This window comes from Stegostoma tigrinum, chromosome 14, assembly GCF_030684315.1.
Source record: "Stegostoma tigrinum isolate sSteTig4 chromosome 14, sSteTig4.hap1, whole genome shotgun sequence".
Classification (NCBI taxonomy): domain Eukaryota; kingdom Metazoa; phylum Chordata; class Chondrichthyes; order Orectolobiformes; family Stegostomatidae; genus Stegostoma; species Stegostoma tigrinum.
This window is the reverse complement of record NC_081367.1, coordinates 60,379,687-60,397,542: the sequence shown is the minus strand read 5'-3', so window position 1 is coordinate 60,397,542 and position 17,856 is coordinate 60,379,687. Positions and strand designations below refer to the sequence as shown.

Genomic DNA, 17,856 nt, shown 5'->3' with positions numbered 1-17,856 from the left:
ATTACCATCACTGTCAACTGTACCACCAATTTTGGTGTCATGTACAAACTTAGCAACCATGCCTCCTAAATTCTCGCCCAAACTGTTTATATAAATTGCAAACAAAAGTATGCTCAACACCAATCCTTGTGGAATGCTGCTGGTCACAGGACTTCAGTCTGAAAAACAACCGTCCACCACCACTCTCTATTTCCTACTATCAGGCTAATTTTGCATCCAACTGGCAAGCTTTCTCTAAATTGCATCTGATCTAATTTCATTAATTTGTCTGCCATGTAGTACCTTGTCAAAGGTTTTATTCAAGTTTGTGTAGATGATGTTCATCACTATACCCTCATCACTTTTTTTTTGGTTACATCCTCAAAAAGCTCAATCAAGTTCATGAGAGACGGATTTCGATGCACAAAGCCATGACAACTGTTGCTAATCAGTCCCTGCCTCTCCAAACGCATGTAAATCCTACCTGTTAGAATCCCCTCCAACAACTTACCCAGAACTGATGTCAAACCCACAGGGTTATAGCTCTCCCATCATATTGACAATTTCCAGTTCCCTGTTTCTAACTGCCTCCTGTTCACCATAAATATCAATCCCTCTGTATCTCCATTTGCCGTCAGGATAGTCCGAGAGCTCTCAGCTTCTTCCTTGTCAAGTAATCTGAACAGTCCCCACTCTACTCCACCTAGCTCAACTGATACTTTCACTCAACAATTTTTCCTTTAATTCATGTCACTTCTGACAGGTTAAAGGAGTGGCTACGAGCACCTGCATGAGTCCCAGTTATGCCTGCCTCTTTATGGAGTGTGTGGAAAGATCTTTACTCCAGTCTTGCATTGGATCCCTCCCACAACTCTTTCTTCGATACATTGATGACTGCTTCCGCGCTGCTTCATGCTCCTGCTGGGGCCACAAAAACTTCGTTCATTTTGCCTCCAATTTCCATGCCTCTCAGAAGGTCTATTTCTGGCACTTCCCTTCCTTTTCCTGACCATTCTGTCTCCATTTCAGGGAATCAACTGTTCATTTACATCCACTACAAAGCCACTGACTCAGATAGCTTCAGAGATAATGGGAACTGCAGATGCTGGAGAATTCCAAGATAATAAAATGTGAGGCTGGATGAACACAGCAGGCCAAGCAGCATCTCAGGAGCACAAAAGCTGACGTTTCGGGCCTAGACCCTTCATCAGAGAGGGGGATGGGGAGAGGGAGCTGGAATAAATAGGGAGAGAGGGGGAGGCGGGCCGAAGATGGAGAGTAAAGAAGATAGGTGGAGAGAGTATAGGTGGGGAGGTAGGGAGGGGATAGGTCAGTCCAGGGAAGACGGACAGGTCAAGGAGGTGGGATGATGTTAGTAGGTAGCTGGGGGTGCGGCTTGGGGTGGGAGGAAGGGATGGGTGAGAGGAAGAACCGGTTAGGGAGGCAGAGACAGGTTGGACTGGTTTTGGGTGGGGGGGAAGAGCTGGGCTGGTTGTGTGGTGCAGTGGGGGGAGGGGACGAACTAGGCTGGTTTAGGGATGCAGTAGGGGAAGGGGAGATTTTGAAACTGATGAAGTCCACATTGATACCATATGGCTGCAGGGTTCCCAGGCGGAATATGAGTTGCTGTTCCTGCAACCTTCGGGTGGCATCATTGTGGCAGTGCAGGAGGCCCATGATGGACATGTCATCTAGAGAATGGGAGGGGGAGTGGAAATGGTTTGCGACTGGGAGGTGCAGCTGTTTGTTGCGAACTGAGCGGAGGTGTTCCGCAAAGCGGTCCCCAAGCCTCCGCTTGGTTTCCCCAATGTAGAGGAAGCCGCACTGGGTACAGTGGATGCAGTATACCACACTGGCAGATGTGCAGGTGAACCTCTGCTTAATGTGGAATGTCATCTTGGGGCCTGGGATAGGGGTGAGGGAGGAGGTGTGGGGACAAATGTAGCATTTCCTGCGGTTGCAGGGGAAGGTGCGGGTGTGGTGGGGTTGGAGGGCAGTGTGGAGCGAACAAGGGAGTCACGGAGAGAGTGGTCTCTCCGGAAAGCAGACAGGGGAGGGGATGGAAAAATGTCTTGGGTGGTGGGGTCGGATTGTAAATGGCGCAAGTGTCGGAGGATGATGCGTTGTATCCGGAGGTTGGTAGGGTGGTGTGTGAGAATGAGGGGAATCCTCTTGGGGCGGTTGTGGCGGGGTCGGGGTGTGAGGGATGTGTTGCGGGAAATACGGGAGACCCGGTCAAGGGCGTTCTCGATCACCGACTCCCACAGCTACCTAGAATACACCTCCTCCCACCCACCCTCCTGCAAAAATTCCATCCCCTATTCCCAATTCCTTCGCCTCCGCCGCATCTGCTCCCATGTTAAGACATTCCACTCCCGCACATCCCAGATGTCCAAGTTCTTTTAGGACCGCAACTTTCCCCCCACTGTAATCCTCTGATCATCTTGTATGTCTCTATTAAATCTCCTCTTAGCCTCCTTCTCTCCAATGAGAACAGACCCAAGTCCCACAGCCTTTCTTCATAGGGCCTGTGCTCCAGACCAGGTAACATCCTGGTAAATTTCCTCTGCACCTTTTCCAATGCTTCCACATCCTTCCTTTAATGGGGCGACCAGAACTGCATGCAATATTCCAAATGAGGCTGCACTAGTGTTTTGTACAGTTGCAGCATGACATCCCGGCTCCGGAACCCAATCCTTCTACCAATAAAACCTAACATACTGTAAGCCTTCTTAACAGCACTATCAACCTGGGTGGCAACTTTCAAGGATCTATGTGCATGGACACCAAGATCCCTCTGCAGATTCCACACTACCAAGAATCTTTCCATTGACCCAGTATTCTGTCTTCCTATTATTCTTCCCAAAGTGAATCACCTCACATTTATCTGCATTGAACTCCATTTGCTACCTTTCAGCCCAATTCTACAGTTTATCCAAGTGTCCCTGCAACCTGCAACATTCTTCCACACTGTCCACCAGTCCACCAACTTTAGTGTCATTTGCAAACTTACTTACACATCCCCCCATACCTACGTCCAAGTCATTTATAAAAATGACAAACAGCAGTGGTCCCCGAACAGATCCTTGAGGCGCACCACTAGTGACCTGATTCCAGGCTGAATATTTTCCATCAACCACCACTCGTTGCCTTCTTACAGAAAGCCAGTTTCTAATCCAAACTGCTAAATCTCCCTCAATCCCATGCCTCTGTATTTTCTCCATTAGCCTACCATGTGGAACCTTATTAAAGGCTTTACTGAAGTACATGTACACCACGTCAACTACCCTACTCTCATTCACATGCTTGGTCACCTTCTCAAAAAACTCAATGAGGTTTGTGAGGCATGACCTGCCCTTGTCAAATCCATGCTGACTATCTCCAATCAAATTGTTGCCTGCTTGATGATTATAAATCCTATCTCTTATAATCCTTTCCAAAACATTTCCTATAACTGACATAAGGCTTGCAGGTCTATAATTACGTGGATCATGCCTACGCCCTTCTTGAACAAGGGCACAACATTTGCAATCCTCCTGTCCTCTGGTACTAAACCTGTAGACAATGAGGACTCAAAGATCAAGATCAAAGGCTCTGCCACCTCCTCCCTAGCTTCCCAGAGAATCCTCGGAAAAATCCCATCCTGCCCAGGGGATTTATCTACCTTCACAACTTCTAGAATTGATAACATCTCCTCCTTACTATCCTTAATCCTTTCAATTCTGGCCTGTAACTCAGTCGCCTCCTCTACAATATTCTCCTGTTCCTCAGTGAAAATAGATGAGAAATAATCATTTAGCACCTCTCTGATCTCCACAGGGTCCACACACAACTTCCCACTTCTGTCTTTGACTGGCCCTATTCCTACCCTAGTCATCCTCTTATTCCTCACAAACCAATAGAAAGCTTTGGGGTTCTCCTTTATTCTACCTGCTAATGTCTGCTCATGTCCCCTCCTTGCTCTTCTTAACTCTGTCTTTAAATCCTTCCTAGCTAATCTGTAACTCTCTATCGCTTCATCTGAACCGTCTCGTCTCATCGTCACATAAGCCTCCCTCTTCCACTTAACAACAGATACAATTTCCTCAGTAAACCATGGTTCCCTTACCTTATTGCTTCCTCCCTGCCTGACAGGAGCATACGTATCAAGGACATGCAATATCTGTTCCTTAAACCAGCTCCACATTTCGATTGTCCCCATCCCCTGCACTTTGCTAACCCATTCTATGCCTCCTACGTTTTGCCTAATCACATTATAATTGTCCTTCCCCCATCTATAACTGTTGCCCCATGGCATGTTCCTATCTCTCCATCACTAAACTAAACATAATTGAATTATGGTCACTCTCTCCAAAGTGCTCACCTAACACTAAATCAAACACCTGGCCTGGTTCATTACCAAGTGCTAGATCCAGTGTGGCCTCCCCTCTTTTCGGCCCTTCGACATACTGTGTCAGGAAACCCTCCTGCACACATTGGACAAAAACTGATCCATCCAACGTACTGGAGTTATAGCATTTCCAGTTCCTTTCACTCCTTTCCAGAATAGTTTTGCCAATTCTCTCTTCCACATCTCTGGAACTTTGCGGAGGCCTATAAAAAAACTCCCAGCAGTGTTACCTCTCCTGTCCTGTTTCTGACCTCAGCCCATACCACCCCAGTAGATGAGTCCACATCAAAAGTTCTTTCAGCCACCCTTATGCCATCCTTGACTAACAAAGCCACACCACCACCCCCCTCTTTTACCACCTTCCCTGATCTTAATGAAAGATCTAAACCCTGGAACCTGCAACTTCCATTCCTAACCCTGCTCTATCCATGTCTCTGAAATGGCCGCAACAGCGAAGATTAGCCATCCTCTAGTCCTCCAGTACCTCATCTGTGGCTGCAGATAATAAACATCTCTGCTAAGGGTCCTACACTTTCTTCCCTAACTTCCCACAATGTCCTCAGATATACTTGATCAGGGCCTGGAGATTTAGCCACCATTGTGTTTTTAAGACCTCCAGTACTTCCTCTCTGTAATAAGGACTGTTTTAAAGACATCAATATCAATTTCCTGTGATTCCCTAGTCTTCATTTCTTTCTCCACAGTCAAAATGGACATGAAGTATTAATTTAGTATCTCTCCCATCTCCTGTGGTTTCACAACTGTGGCCCTATTCTCTCCCTGTTTTTGCTGTTAATATACTTGTAGAATCTCTTTGGATTATCCTTAAGCTTAACTGCCAAAGCTATCTAATGTCCTTTTTTTGCCCTCATGATTTCCCTTTTAAGAATGTCCCTATAACCCTTGTACTCTGCAAGAGATTCACTTGATCCAGGTTCTCTATACATAATATATGATTCCTTCTAATTCTCGACCAGAGTCTCAAAATTCATCCCTTTCATCACTCTTTCAATGTTAGCCTTCACTGTAACAGGAATCTAATGCCTCTGAGTTCTTGTTATCTCAATTTTTAATGAATCCCACTTGCCAGTTGTCCCTTTATCTGTGAACATTCTACTGCAAGTAACTCTTGAAAGTTCCTGTCTTGTATCATAAAGATTTGTTTTACTCCAATCAAGAGCTTTAACTTTTATACAAGGCTATGCATTTCCATACCTATTTAAAAACTGATAGAATTATGATCACTGGACTCAAAGTCCTCCCCCATTAGCACTTGCCCTACTCAGGTTTCGCTCCTTCTCCAATAGACACCATAGGTATAGTAGACAGGAAGAAACTCATCCTCTTCATTGTGCAATTGATGACCAAGGGCATAGGTTTAAAGTGAAGGGGCAGAAAGTTTAGAGGAGATATGAGGAAAATGTCTTTACGCTGGGGTGGAGGGAATTTGGAACTCACTACCTGCAAGGGTAGTAGAGGAAGAAAACTTCATAAAAGTTAGCAATCGTTTACACGTGCTTTTACAATGCCAAGGCATCCAGGGCTCTGGGGCAATTGTTGCATGAAGGGATTAGAGTAATGAGGTACTTGTTTTTGAACAGCAAGACAAAGAGCAGAGGGTTATTTCCTGTGCCATAGATCTTATGACTCTAGAAATGTGTTCACTGGGAAGGAGTTGAATTTTAGGAATTATTTCCCACTGTGGATTGGGATGTATGCGGGTTAGTGTTGTGGAGGTTGATCGTTTAAGTATGTTCGAGTAAATGAAATAGACAGATTATTATTTAATAAGTAGATCAATAGTTTTGTTGGGGGTGGGGGGAGGCGGGTTGGAACATAAATTAGAGTTGACAATCATCCGATCAGCCACGATCTAATAGAAGTGAGGGGAAGTCTCGTTGGGATGAATGGCCTATTTTTCTCACAGTTTTAATGGTGGTAATTGGCAGGATTAAGTAGTCTTCCATTCCTGTTGGAAAATATCGACCTACTTGGGGTTTAAACGTTCGCTTGATTTTATTTCACATGAATGCCGTCTGCAGAAATAGCAATCCATTAAATTTGATTGGCCACATCAATGAAGGTGCCCCGCAACCAAATAGATTGCGCGGTGTCTCAGAGCTTTAACCCGTTTGATCAGGTCGACAGTGAGTCATTGGCTGTGAGGCGCTCTGGGATGTCTTCAGGTCGTACCGGACGCCATATAATTCACGTTCTTTCTTAGTCCGTTTAATCCAATGATAGGTTCCCCGCGAGAAAGCCATGGCTTTGTTTCTAATATTTTTGATGCTAGCTGTTGTGCCTAGGCGGGAATCTCATGGACTGGTTTGCAAGCCTCGAGCAAAAGATGATTTGCCGAATTTGTCTGAAGATGGTGATATTACCCTGGGCGGAATATTTTCAGCGCATTTAGATGTGATCCATGATGTTCCTTCATTTGTCGTTAGTCCATCAGACGTGTATTGTGAAAGGTAGGTGAGTGCAATAACAGATAAAGAAATCATGATTTCATGAAACCACACGTCCCGAATAATTTTCAGATTTCAGTGGATAGTCATCAATTACAGTACTTAAACAGTTTGGCCTTTGTCTTTAACATAATTTCGATATTTTTAATGGGATAATTATTTCGCAGAATAATGATCATTCTTACCAATCTAAATAACACAATGTCGAACTTCAATTTGGACATAAGAACAAAGTGAGTTCTCAATAAGTCACATAAGACTTGAAACATTGATTCTGTTTCTCTCACCACGCATGCTAGAGCTACTGAGCTTCTCCAGCATTTTCTATGTTTGCGTTTAAGGAAACAACGGTTACTTGAAACTATATTGAATTTTTGACGAATTTTTTGTTGTCCTTGCACTGTAAAAAAAGGTAACGTACTCGACAGACTTCTAAAGGAATCCCAAACAGTATATGTAATGCCTCGAAGATTCACTGAATATATACGACATGGGTATTAATTAGAAATACAATGTGCCAGCGGTGATGCCATTGGGTTCAGTTAAGCAATGTTCTCTGTTTACCTGCAAAAAGTTATGAACAATATTCGGCAAAACTGTATTAAAATGCCCGAAAATCTGGTGCAGTTACCTTGACACCAAGTTCCGTCCTATATTGTGAATCGTTGCGTTCTTATCCTTATCACCTAAGTAAACTGGGCAAATAATTGAGTTTAATTGGGATTAAACAAAAATATAAGAATGCCACGAAGCTACAAACTATTTTGGGTAGGTAGTTGTGCGCCCTATGTCAATATATTGCATTTTAAATCTAATTGCCTTTCAGTTTTACTTATCAGCTAATTAAACACGAACGCTAGGATAGAAAAAAATACGCAATAAAGCGAAGATTCGCTTTCGGACCTTGTTCTGAGGAATGAAGCAGAGAAGGAACGATAGGAAACGTCTAGTTAAGTGTTAATTAGTTACCCTTCAACATGATGTAGAATGACAAGAATGGTGGAAATGGGGAAAAAGATTGTGGGGAAGTTGACTTTGAGAGGTTCAGATGAGAACTTGGGAACGTAAAATAGGCCATAGTATTCACAAAGGACAATGCAAGACAGCAATGGGGAAGATTTAAAACGATACTCGAAGTCGTGCTGGAAAATATATTCCGTTAAAAGTAAAGGCTGGCGAGACTGCTTGGTCGAGTAAACACGTGGAAACAACTGAGGGCTAGGAAAAGGGCATAGGTTATGTAAACAGAAGAGATATGCATGACCAGAGGGAAGACAAAGAGGTGAGGAGAGAACTATAAAGGACAAATAGCAAGGCAAAAAGGATCTACGAGGTTAAGTTGACCAAGCAGCATAAAACGTGTAACATGTTTTAAAGATCCATCAGTAAACAGGGAAGGTTATGCTGGGTATAGAACCGCAGCTAAAGTTACATAGAAATACATACTTTTGATCCAACAGGGAGATAAAGCAAGGAGACGTACATTTATAGAATGATACGTGCAACGAGGTAAATGCAACTAAAATTAATGACGGCCTATTGGATATATCAAACAAAGCCCAATTTGATTGCAGCCACTTAGTTTGAGGGAGTATAGGGGCGAATTAGCAGGGAGCTTTACTATATGCCTTTAATTTTAAGCAACAACAACGAAAAACCATTGCTAGAAGACAAATGAGTTCTTCATATAAGTCATGTAAAGAAGAAAGGGAAATGACAAACCGACCGACCGAACATCAACCACAGGAAATGTAATAGAAACCTGACACAAGTGAAGATGAAAATAAACAGACAACTGGAAATATAATAAAAATATCATTGATATAAAATGTGTCTTTTCATTCACAATTATTTTAATTTGTGAGGACGTAATAGGGAAAGAGAGTTGGTGTTATTTATATGGACCTACGAAATTTCTTTGATAAATTGCCTCAAAATAGATTAAATGTGGTCACACAATGTGGAGTCAGAGGGAAATGCCAGACTGGATTGTTAATTATCTTCATGTCAGAAAGCAGATGGTGAGAACAAAGAATTGTTATTCAGTGGTAGAAGTTGGGAAGTGATCTTTCGTTCTTGTCAGAGCAGGTATCAATGCAGCTTACATTAATGATTTAGACTTAACAATCCAAAACACAATTTTTAAAAATGCGAATGACAGAAACCTCGGGATAGACATTATGAATGTTAAGGCGATTGCAACAAATTGCAAGAGAGTAATAAATTTGTAAATGGGTAAATAGATGGTAATGAAGCTCAACAAAGATAAATGTTATTTTGCACATTTTGCTATGAAGGATAGAGAGATCACAATAATTTGAATGTGCGTCCAGGTGCAGTAGCGGAAAACGAGAGGATCTTGTAATACAAATAGACCAACCCCTAAATGCTACGTCATAAGTTAGCAAGGTGACTGCAAAACAAACCAAAACAGTAAGTTTTATTTCAAGAGCGCTAAAAGGCGACATCCCCTGCAGCACAGGGAGATTCTGATAAACCTGCATCGAGCATCAATTAGACAACACTAAGTTCTGCTCAACTTATTAGATAACGGAGACAGTGAAGATGGTGCAAAGATAATTTACTAAGATGGTTCTGAAAATGCGTGTGCACAGCCTCAAAATTAGAGGGGGTAAATTTAAAACGGAAATGAGACGATATTTCTTCAGCCAGAGAGTGGTGGGCTTGTGGAATCCATTGTCACGGAGTGCATTGGAGGCCCGGACGTTAGGTGCCTTCAAGGCAGAGATCGACAAATTCTTGATGTCACAAGGAATCAAGGGCTATGGGGAGAGTGCAGGGAAGTGGATGACATAAAATATGCCCATCAACCATGAATTAAATGAGATAGCTTATTTGAGGGGTGAGGGAGGTTGGAGGACAAGGGGGCAGGTGCTGGGTAGATTCGGGTTTGGTAAAGGGATGCTGGATGTTGTTGGGTGTTAATTAAACTCGGAATGTAAGCGGAGCCAGTGTCCCTGACGTGTACCGCGCGTAATACATGCAGAATGCAGGATGCCAGGGAATGGAGAGGACTGGATCAGCAGGGGCTATTGTAGATAGGTTCCGTGGGATCCGGCTGAGGTTGAGCGTAATTCCAGCAGGCACACACACTTTAATACTCTTAAACCCGACATACATCAGGGAATGTGGTGGACAATCGGCTTAGCATCGCTCACTGAGGTGATCCTTCCGGATTTTGATCATGGGTTGCCAGGAGGCCTTTCTGGCAAACCGCAAGTTCCAGTTTGCGGAATTTGCTTCTCCATTGCGGTTCTCAATTGAGGTGAGGTTCTGAATGTGGCTGAAAGATCTGGGTGAATGATTGGACGGTGAATAAAATATGAATATTTTTCCTTTCGCATCTTCTTCGCAGCTTTGATATCTCAAGCTTTCGCCTGATTCAGACCATGATATTTGCTATTGAAGAAATAAACCGGAGCAAAACTCTACTTCCGAATATCACCCTGGGGTACGAGATCTACGATGACTGCTCGACTACCGCGATAGCGTCCAAAGCAGCGCTGGCTTTGGTGAACGGAAAGCAAGAACTAATCGAGTATCCTGAATGTAAAGGTTCCTCCAATGTCGCAGCTATTATTGGCTGTGATATATCCACGTCCTCCATTGCAGCCGCAAGGACAGTTGGTTCTTTCAGAATTCCAATGGTTCGTGTCACATACTTGACTGCATTTTTACACGCCTTTAGAATCATAGAATCCTAAAATGTAGAAAGAGGCAATTTGGCCCACAGAGTCGGTACGAACCCTCTGAAGTACTCCGTACGGTATACTCTTTACCCCACGTGTTTCACCTAGCCTTTGGGCCATGGGAGGAAGCCGGATCACCCGGCGGAAACCCACGCAGACACGAGGAGAACGTGCAAACTCCGCACAGCTAAGCTGAAATGGATCCTGGTCTTTGGGCGCCGTGAAGCAATGGTGCTAATCACTATGCCATCATGCAGCGAAAATTGCACCTTCGCAGATTGTTTTTTTTTGCATATTCCAGACTTAATTGAATTCAAATTTTACTATCTGCCGTAGTGGGATTTGAACCCATTTCCCCAGAACCTTCTATTGTGGATGACTTAATCTAGTAATATTACAACCGTGTCACGACCTCCCAGCCACCTACGTTTCGCTTATGACTTCACCGACACAACATGTATCGCCGCTGCAATAATTAAGAAAGAGGTTATTTCGGGGTATCTTTAATATTCCAGCACAAAGTTACCCTGCCAGATCCCTGACGGAGTGCAGTTCTTATGCAAAAGCAGAACTGACTACCGCAAATTTTAACTTGACTTCTGTCGTTTTTAAGCTCCGCTAATGATTTATTTTGACGGAATACTTTTAGTCATCGGTGTTAAGATTTAATATTGGGCTAATGTGCAAAACTAAAATTCATTAATAATGAAGATCTTGAAATGAAACAGTTTTAAAAATGATTCCAAAAACGGTGAAGGCATGCTTTCCTATATTTATGTTTTTCTCTGCAGATTAGTTACTTCTCCACTTGCTCCTGTCTGAGTGATAAACTAGAATATCCGACTTTCTTTAGAACGATACCAAGCGACAAATATCAGTCCAAACTACTCGCTGAACTCGTAAAAACCTTTGGCTGGAATTGGATTGGGACGGTTAGAAGCAACACAGAGTATGGGAATTTTGGGATGAGAACTTTTGTCGAAGAGGCTAAAAAAAATGGGGTCTGTATCGCTTACTCTGAATCATTTTACAGGACAGATCCCGCCGAGAAAATCAGCAAAATAGTGCAGGTGATGAAAGAGGCGACCACAAAGGTTGTGATTGGGTTCCTCCATGGCGGAGATATGCGAGTGTTAATTAAGGAGATATTGCGCCAAAATGTAACAGGGATACAATGGATTGGAAGTGAAGGGTGGGTAACGAAAGATATATTCTCACTTGAAGAAGAAGGCAAGTTTCTTGTTGGGGCTATCGGTCCAGCAACCCGGAGGACAGAAATAGTCGGCCTCAGAGAGTATCTTTTGAAAATTCACCCTTCCAGGTTTCCTGAAAGCATTTTTGTGAAGAAGTTTTGGGAGACTCTATTCTCGTGCTCTTTAACCACAGGCGACGCGACAGAGACCCGAAGTTCTACATTTAAAGAGCGGCCATGCACAGGGAATGAACATTTAGATGGGTTAGAAAATGCTTACCTTCCAGAGATAATGGACGGAAGTTCCTACCATGTGTACAAAGCGGTCTATGCTGTAGCTCATGCACTTCATGATATGGTGTCCTGTGAAGAAGGCAATGGCCCCTTTGTGAATAATACTTGTGCTCATATTTTCAGCTTTGAGTCCTGGCAGGTAGGAAAATATTTCGTTTTGTTTCAGATCCATTGCATTGATTGCATTAAGCGTTTAAATATGCACTGTTCTTTTCCACTTGTAACCATTTTCACGGCTTCCTTTTCACAACAGATTTTAGTTGGAAAGATGCAATATTTCCTTCAGAGAATGAGAGAAAAGCATGGCAACAGGGCAAGCCTGTAACAAAATAAAAATTGAATACAAGAAATATTGGAAATACATTCACAATAGAGAGGTGGATTTTAAACCTGATGGGGTATTTTTGTCACGATCTCCAAAAATTCGAGCCCTTCATTAGCATCCTGTAGACTGTGACGGGCCTGCGACGTTAGGTACTGCTGTGATGTAGAAAACAGAAAATCTAAATGGTACACATTAATGCGCCACGAATAACAACGCGAAATGCTCAAGCTATCAGTTGTAACTTTTGTTCTGAAGTAGATTTAGGCGCGTTTCCTCTTTTCAGGGTATTGCAGTGGCCTTAGTTCTCTGCCGAACGCTTTATTTGAAACATGCCCATCCGCCAAATCAGCACTGATTGGGAGCTATTCTGCACTGTCAGCAAAATCTCTTTATTGGGACTATACTCCACAGTTTCTTAATCCGAGCAATTCTGGATAATATTGATAACTTAATGAGCAAAAATGGAAGATGGGCCTCCAAGCTTAATTTACTCCTCTCTGGATGACAGTTTATGATATTATGAATTTTTAACTTAACGGTGTTAATTTGCTGAAATGAATTTAAATAAATTTACTAAGTGATTCTAACTGACAATCAAAAATTTACATCCCTTGCATTGTTCTCCTGTAGCTGCTGCATTACCTTCACTTGGTAAATTTCACTGCTCAGACCGGTGAAGTCATATATTTTGATGAAAATGGTGATCCAGATCCAACATATGAATTAGTAAATTTACAAATGAATTTCGAAGGTGCGCTTGAAATTGTGAACATTGGATATTATGATGGTTCAGCGCTGGAGGGACAAGAACTTGTCCTGAATATCAGTGATATTGTATGGAGCTCCACTGGAAAGCAGGTATTTTCCTGACGATTGGCACGGAGAAATCATGGTAAAAATTGCAATTTAGATCCATGTCCCCTTTTTGTGCTCCTGATTTCCCTCTTAAGTGTACTCCTGCGTCCCCTATACTTCTGAACATGATCTCAGTTACCTACAACTAACATATGCCTCCTTCCTTTTCTTGACCAGACTCTCAATATCTCTCGTTGTCCAGTGTCCCTTATTCCTGCCAGCATTGCCCTTTACACTGACATCATGTGCCCGAACTCCCAATATCTCACCATTTAAAGCACCCCACTTGTCACTTGTTCCTTCAAACAGCGCACAATTTATAGACATTCAGTCAATGTGGCGTTTTATAAGTTCCTACTTTAGAAATAATACCAGCCTGATTCCAAAACAAAACACAGATTTTAAACAAGACCTCGCACTTAACGTGCAATGTCTGACCTAAAATGCCACCTCTTGTTTCCAACTGATAAAGCTTTTCATCCTCTCAGGACACTAATTTCAAAGGAATTCAGAATTCAGAAATTACAGATTTAACAGCATCTTAGGTTTGTTTAGTACATCCCCATCCTTTGTGACCCTTTGATCTTTTACTTATAAATTCTGTGTCCGATGCTAGCTCGCCCACTAACACTTGAAGAAGTAAGATTCCGAAACCTTAAATTTTCAAATAGACCTGTTGGACCAGAAGCCAGTGTGATGTGACTTCTGAACATGTCCACCCCGGTCCCACACTGTTACCTCCACATGTCAATTAGATTATGTAGCTACAACACTAAGTGAGTTTGGTTAAGCTTTCCTTTGGCGCGGAAGAAAAAAAAATACAAACCTTAAATGCCTACCCTTCGCTTATCCACAGTTTTAGATTTTAGGATTGCGAAAGGTGAAAATTTGTACTCTTTAAACTCCGACGCTTTGCTCAATTCCATGAGTCTGCACTTTCTTGCGGTCGCAATTTGCGTGGAGAGAGGATAACTGCTTTAGGTGGGATTATGTCAGCTGTAGTCAGGATTCTTTCAGAGAATGGTGCGAAGTATTAACGGACGATAATTAGTATTCTTAATGTGAGAAAAAAGTTAAACCTCTATTGAATATATAAGCAAGACCGATAGGTCTCAAATTCATATTATCGCGACTCCTCCTATTATGTCATGAAATATGTTTTGCAAATAAGCGATATATTTTACTGAAGGCAATCTGTATTCTGAATGACCAATTCCTGAACTATAGCTTCCGAAGCAATCTTTAAGATGAATATGCTTTTGACATTGACCACAGCATCGCGGTTGATGTTTACATTGGAAGGTAATCACTGGTGACAATGTAATCCATTTTGCAATCACTTCGCTCTCATTTTTGGCTTTCATTTCTACAGTCTTACAAAGAACGTTCCGAATGTTCAAAGTACAATGTATTAAAACCGTGTTAGTCAAAATATTGTCCGATACGTTCACTAGCAACTATTAACTCTGCATTAATGATTCTGAATGGCAGAGCAACGTTGTTGATATGTTGCCCAGAGTTAGTCATTTAAAAACGACAAAATAAAAATACAGAGATAGGAAGAATTGAAGATGCTGGAGTCAAAAATAACACAGTGTAAAGCTGGAGGAGCACAGCAGGCCAGGCAGCATCAGTGGAGCAGGAAATTTGACGCAAGAGTCCAGCTCCACGCTGTGCTAAATCAAAAGTACATATTCAACTGCTCGGTAATGCTCTCCTACAACTTCGTCCGCCAGGCAGAAGATACAGATTTTTGAACACATGCTCCAGCAGGTTGAGGAACAGTTTCTTCTCGGCCGTTATTAGACTGATGATTAGATTCTCTGGCCTCAAACAATGCTGATCTTGCTAACGTTGATCTCGCCCAGCGCAAGCCCTGTGCTGTGTAACCTCCGTGCTTCTGTGTAAGTCTTTTGATCTGCATATGCGTGCTTATAATGATCAGCCTATGTTGCTCGTAAACAAAACTTTTCACTGTATTCGGTACAGGTGACAATAAATCAAATAATCTGTCGATCGATCGATCAATCAATCAGAAGAGTGACCAATCGTAGGACGAATGCCTCAGAGCAAAGTGTAACGCCCAGAGAATTGTCATGATCTTGAACACGCTAGCTGAGCGGCTGGTAGTAACGCATTGAACAGCCAATATTCAAAACACTGTGGAGCTGGATGGAAACAGCAGGCCAAGCAGCATCTCAGGAGCACTAAAGCTGACGTTTCGGGCCTGGAACCTTCATCAGGAAAATCAGAAAATCTGATGAAATCAGGCCTGCTGTGTTCATCCAGCCCCACACTTTGTTATCTCGGATTCTCCAGCATCTGCAGTTCCCATTATCTCTGATCGCAACATTCTCCTGAGATGCTGCTTGGCCTGCTGTGTTCATCCAGCCTCACATTTTATTATATTCAAAAAAACTATTAGTTTAAGATTTGAAGGAGAAACCTTACTGTGGAAGATAGAGCTACTAGCCCTGTAGTATACCTCTCGCAATGACAAAATGTGAACATTTCCATTTAAATAGATAACTATTATTTTCTTTGTTTTAGATTCCACGTGCACTTTGCTCAGAACCTTGTCCTGTAGGAACAAGAAAGGTCAGCAGGAAAGGTCAGCCGTTATGTTGTTTTGATTGCACAGAGTGCGCCGATGGTGAGGTTAGCAACACCACTGGTATGTACAAACACTGAGCCGAATGCTATGTTATTTTGTTGACAATATCATTTTCGAATTAAAAAGAAGATACTTTCATTGTTTCAGATTCCACCGATTGCATGCGATGTCCTTTGGAATACTGGTCGAATGAGCAAAAAGATGAATGTATACCCAAAAAGATTGAATTTCTTTCTTTTCAAGAGGCTCTGGGCTGCTTCTTAGTGGGGCTTGCTTTGGTGGGAGTGTGTCTTGCAGTGGCTGCAGCTACCGTTTTCTTCCGGTATCGGGAAACCCCTATCGTTCGAGCGAACAATTCGGAGCTGAGCTTTCTCCTTCTCTTTGCGCTAACGCTTTGCTTCCTGTGCACGCTCACCTTCATTGGGAAACCGACCAGATGGTCCTGCATGTTTCGGCGGACTGTATTTGGAATTGTGTTTGTTCTGTGTATTTCCTGTATTTTGGGGAAAACCATTCTTGTTGTGATCGCTTTTAAAGCAACTCTTCCCAACAACAATTTGATGAACTGGTTCGGACCGAAGCAGCAACGGTTAGGAGTGTTTGGCCTCACATTTCTTCAAGTTTTAATTTGCACGATCTGGCTCATCGTATCACCTCCATATCCAGTGAAAAACATGACCTATTATAAAGATATTATAATTTTGGAATGTGACGTGGGTTCTTTAAAAGCCTTTTATTTTGTGTCCAGCTACATTGGTCTTCTGTCCACTGTATGCTTCCTGCTGGCTTTTCTTGCCCGGAAACTTCCTGACAATTTCAATGACGCGAAGTATATAACTTTCAGTATGCTGATCTTCTGTGCTGTTTGGATCACTTTTATTCCAGCTTATGTCAGCTCCCCTGGAATGTACACTGTGGCTGTAGAGGTGTTTGCTATTTGGGCATCAAGCTTTGGTTTGCTCGTCTGTATTTTTGCTCCGAAATGTTATATTATCTTACTGAAACCGGAGAATAATACGAAGAAAAACATGATGGGCAAAGAGTCTTCACTGTAGTTCTAAGATTTCTCTAATCCTGCCCGTAAACTATTCATTTTGGAGATTGTTGTTCCATATTTACATTTTTTTACTAAATTATCAGTTTGCATTCTTTTCCGATACCTATATGCGTTTGTTCTAATGAATATATAAAAAAAATTCTATTTCGTAACAAGTGTATGAAGGCTGTTTTGTCGGCTGGTGCATTGGCGACGTATCATGTTGATCTGGCTATGAATTCCATGCAGAATCTGCACTTTGTTTACGTTGGCCTCTCTATTCGCTTGTAATGTTTTTCGTTGAACTCATTGACTGCGGTTATTTGCTGCTCAGTCTACTCGTTTACACGTTGCCGATGCATAATCTCCGCATCGAATTATTATTCTATCAACCAATAACTGTGAACGCTGACGATCTGATGCAAAAGTGGACTAGATCTGAAGCAAAACTGCTGGACAAACTCAGAAGATCCAACAGCATCTGTGGAAACAAAACAAACCTCATGTTTCGATTCTGATGACTCGACGTCAGAACAGTTAAAAGCTAGGAAAGCCTGGTATTTATGGGGGAGAGGTGAGTGGATAGGTGAAGACCCAGTCGTGTCAAAGAGAAAAGAAGAGATCAGTGAAGAAGAGATAGTAGATAGCAGGCCAAGGGGTGGGGGGAAGAACACCTAGATAAGAGATAATGGGCTAGCTCTACTGAACGAAGCCCTTATGAATTGATAATTGGCTTAAAGGTAGGTGACATTGGGTGACTGTGCCAAAGGCAATGCCGACCCGAAACGTCAGCTTTTCTGCTCCTCTGATGCTGCACGGCCGCTGTGCTCCTCCCGCTCCACATTGTGTTATCTCCGACTCCAGCATCGGCAGTTCTTACTATCTCTGATATCATTAGAAGATGCAGTTTGGAATGGGCACAAAACATGGAATGATAGAATCATGCTCTAAACTTATTGAATTCGTGCTGAGTGCGAGAAGCAGCAGGCCGTA

General features: G+C 42.5%; 1 protein-coding gene across 1 annotated transcript; it reads left to right on the top strand.

The window, feature by feature from the left end:
- Positions 1-6,446: 6,446 nt before the first annotated feature.
- LOC125457777 (extracellular calcium-sensing receptor-like) lies at positions 6,447-16,882 on the top strand. Its single transcript, XM_048542371.2, has 8 exons — positions 6,447-6,516; positions 6,663-6,840; positions 10,214-10,505; positions 11,339-11,841; positions 11,881-12,172; positions 12,989-13,216; positions 15,764-15,887; positions 15,975-16,882. Exons 1-8 carry the CDS (start codon positions 6,447-6,449, stop codon positions 16,880-16,882), a joined length of 2,595 nt encoding a protein of 864 aa, XP_048398328.2.
- Positions 16,883-17,856: the final 974 nt, after the last annotated feature.

What these genes read in the sequence shown, in the direction of transcription:
- LOC125457777 (XM_048542371.2), top strand. Translation starts at nt 6,447, where the DNA reads ATGAAGGTGCCCCGCAACCAAATAGATTGCGCGGTGTCTCAGAGCTTT. An exon ending in TCAGACGTGTATTGTGAAAG is followed by an intron (nt 6,841 to 10,213) that starts GTAGGTGAGTGC and finishes TCTTCTTCGCAG; the next exon opens with CTTTGATATCTCAAGCTTTC. An exon ending in GTTCTTTCAGAATTCCAATG is followed by an intron (nt 10,506 to 11,338) that starts GTTCGTGTCACA and finishes TTTTCTCTGCAG; the next exon opens with ATTAGTTACTTCTCCACTTG.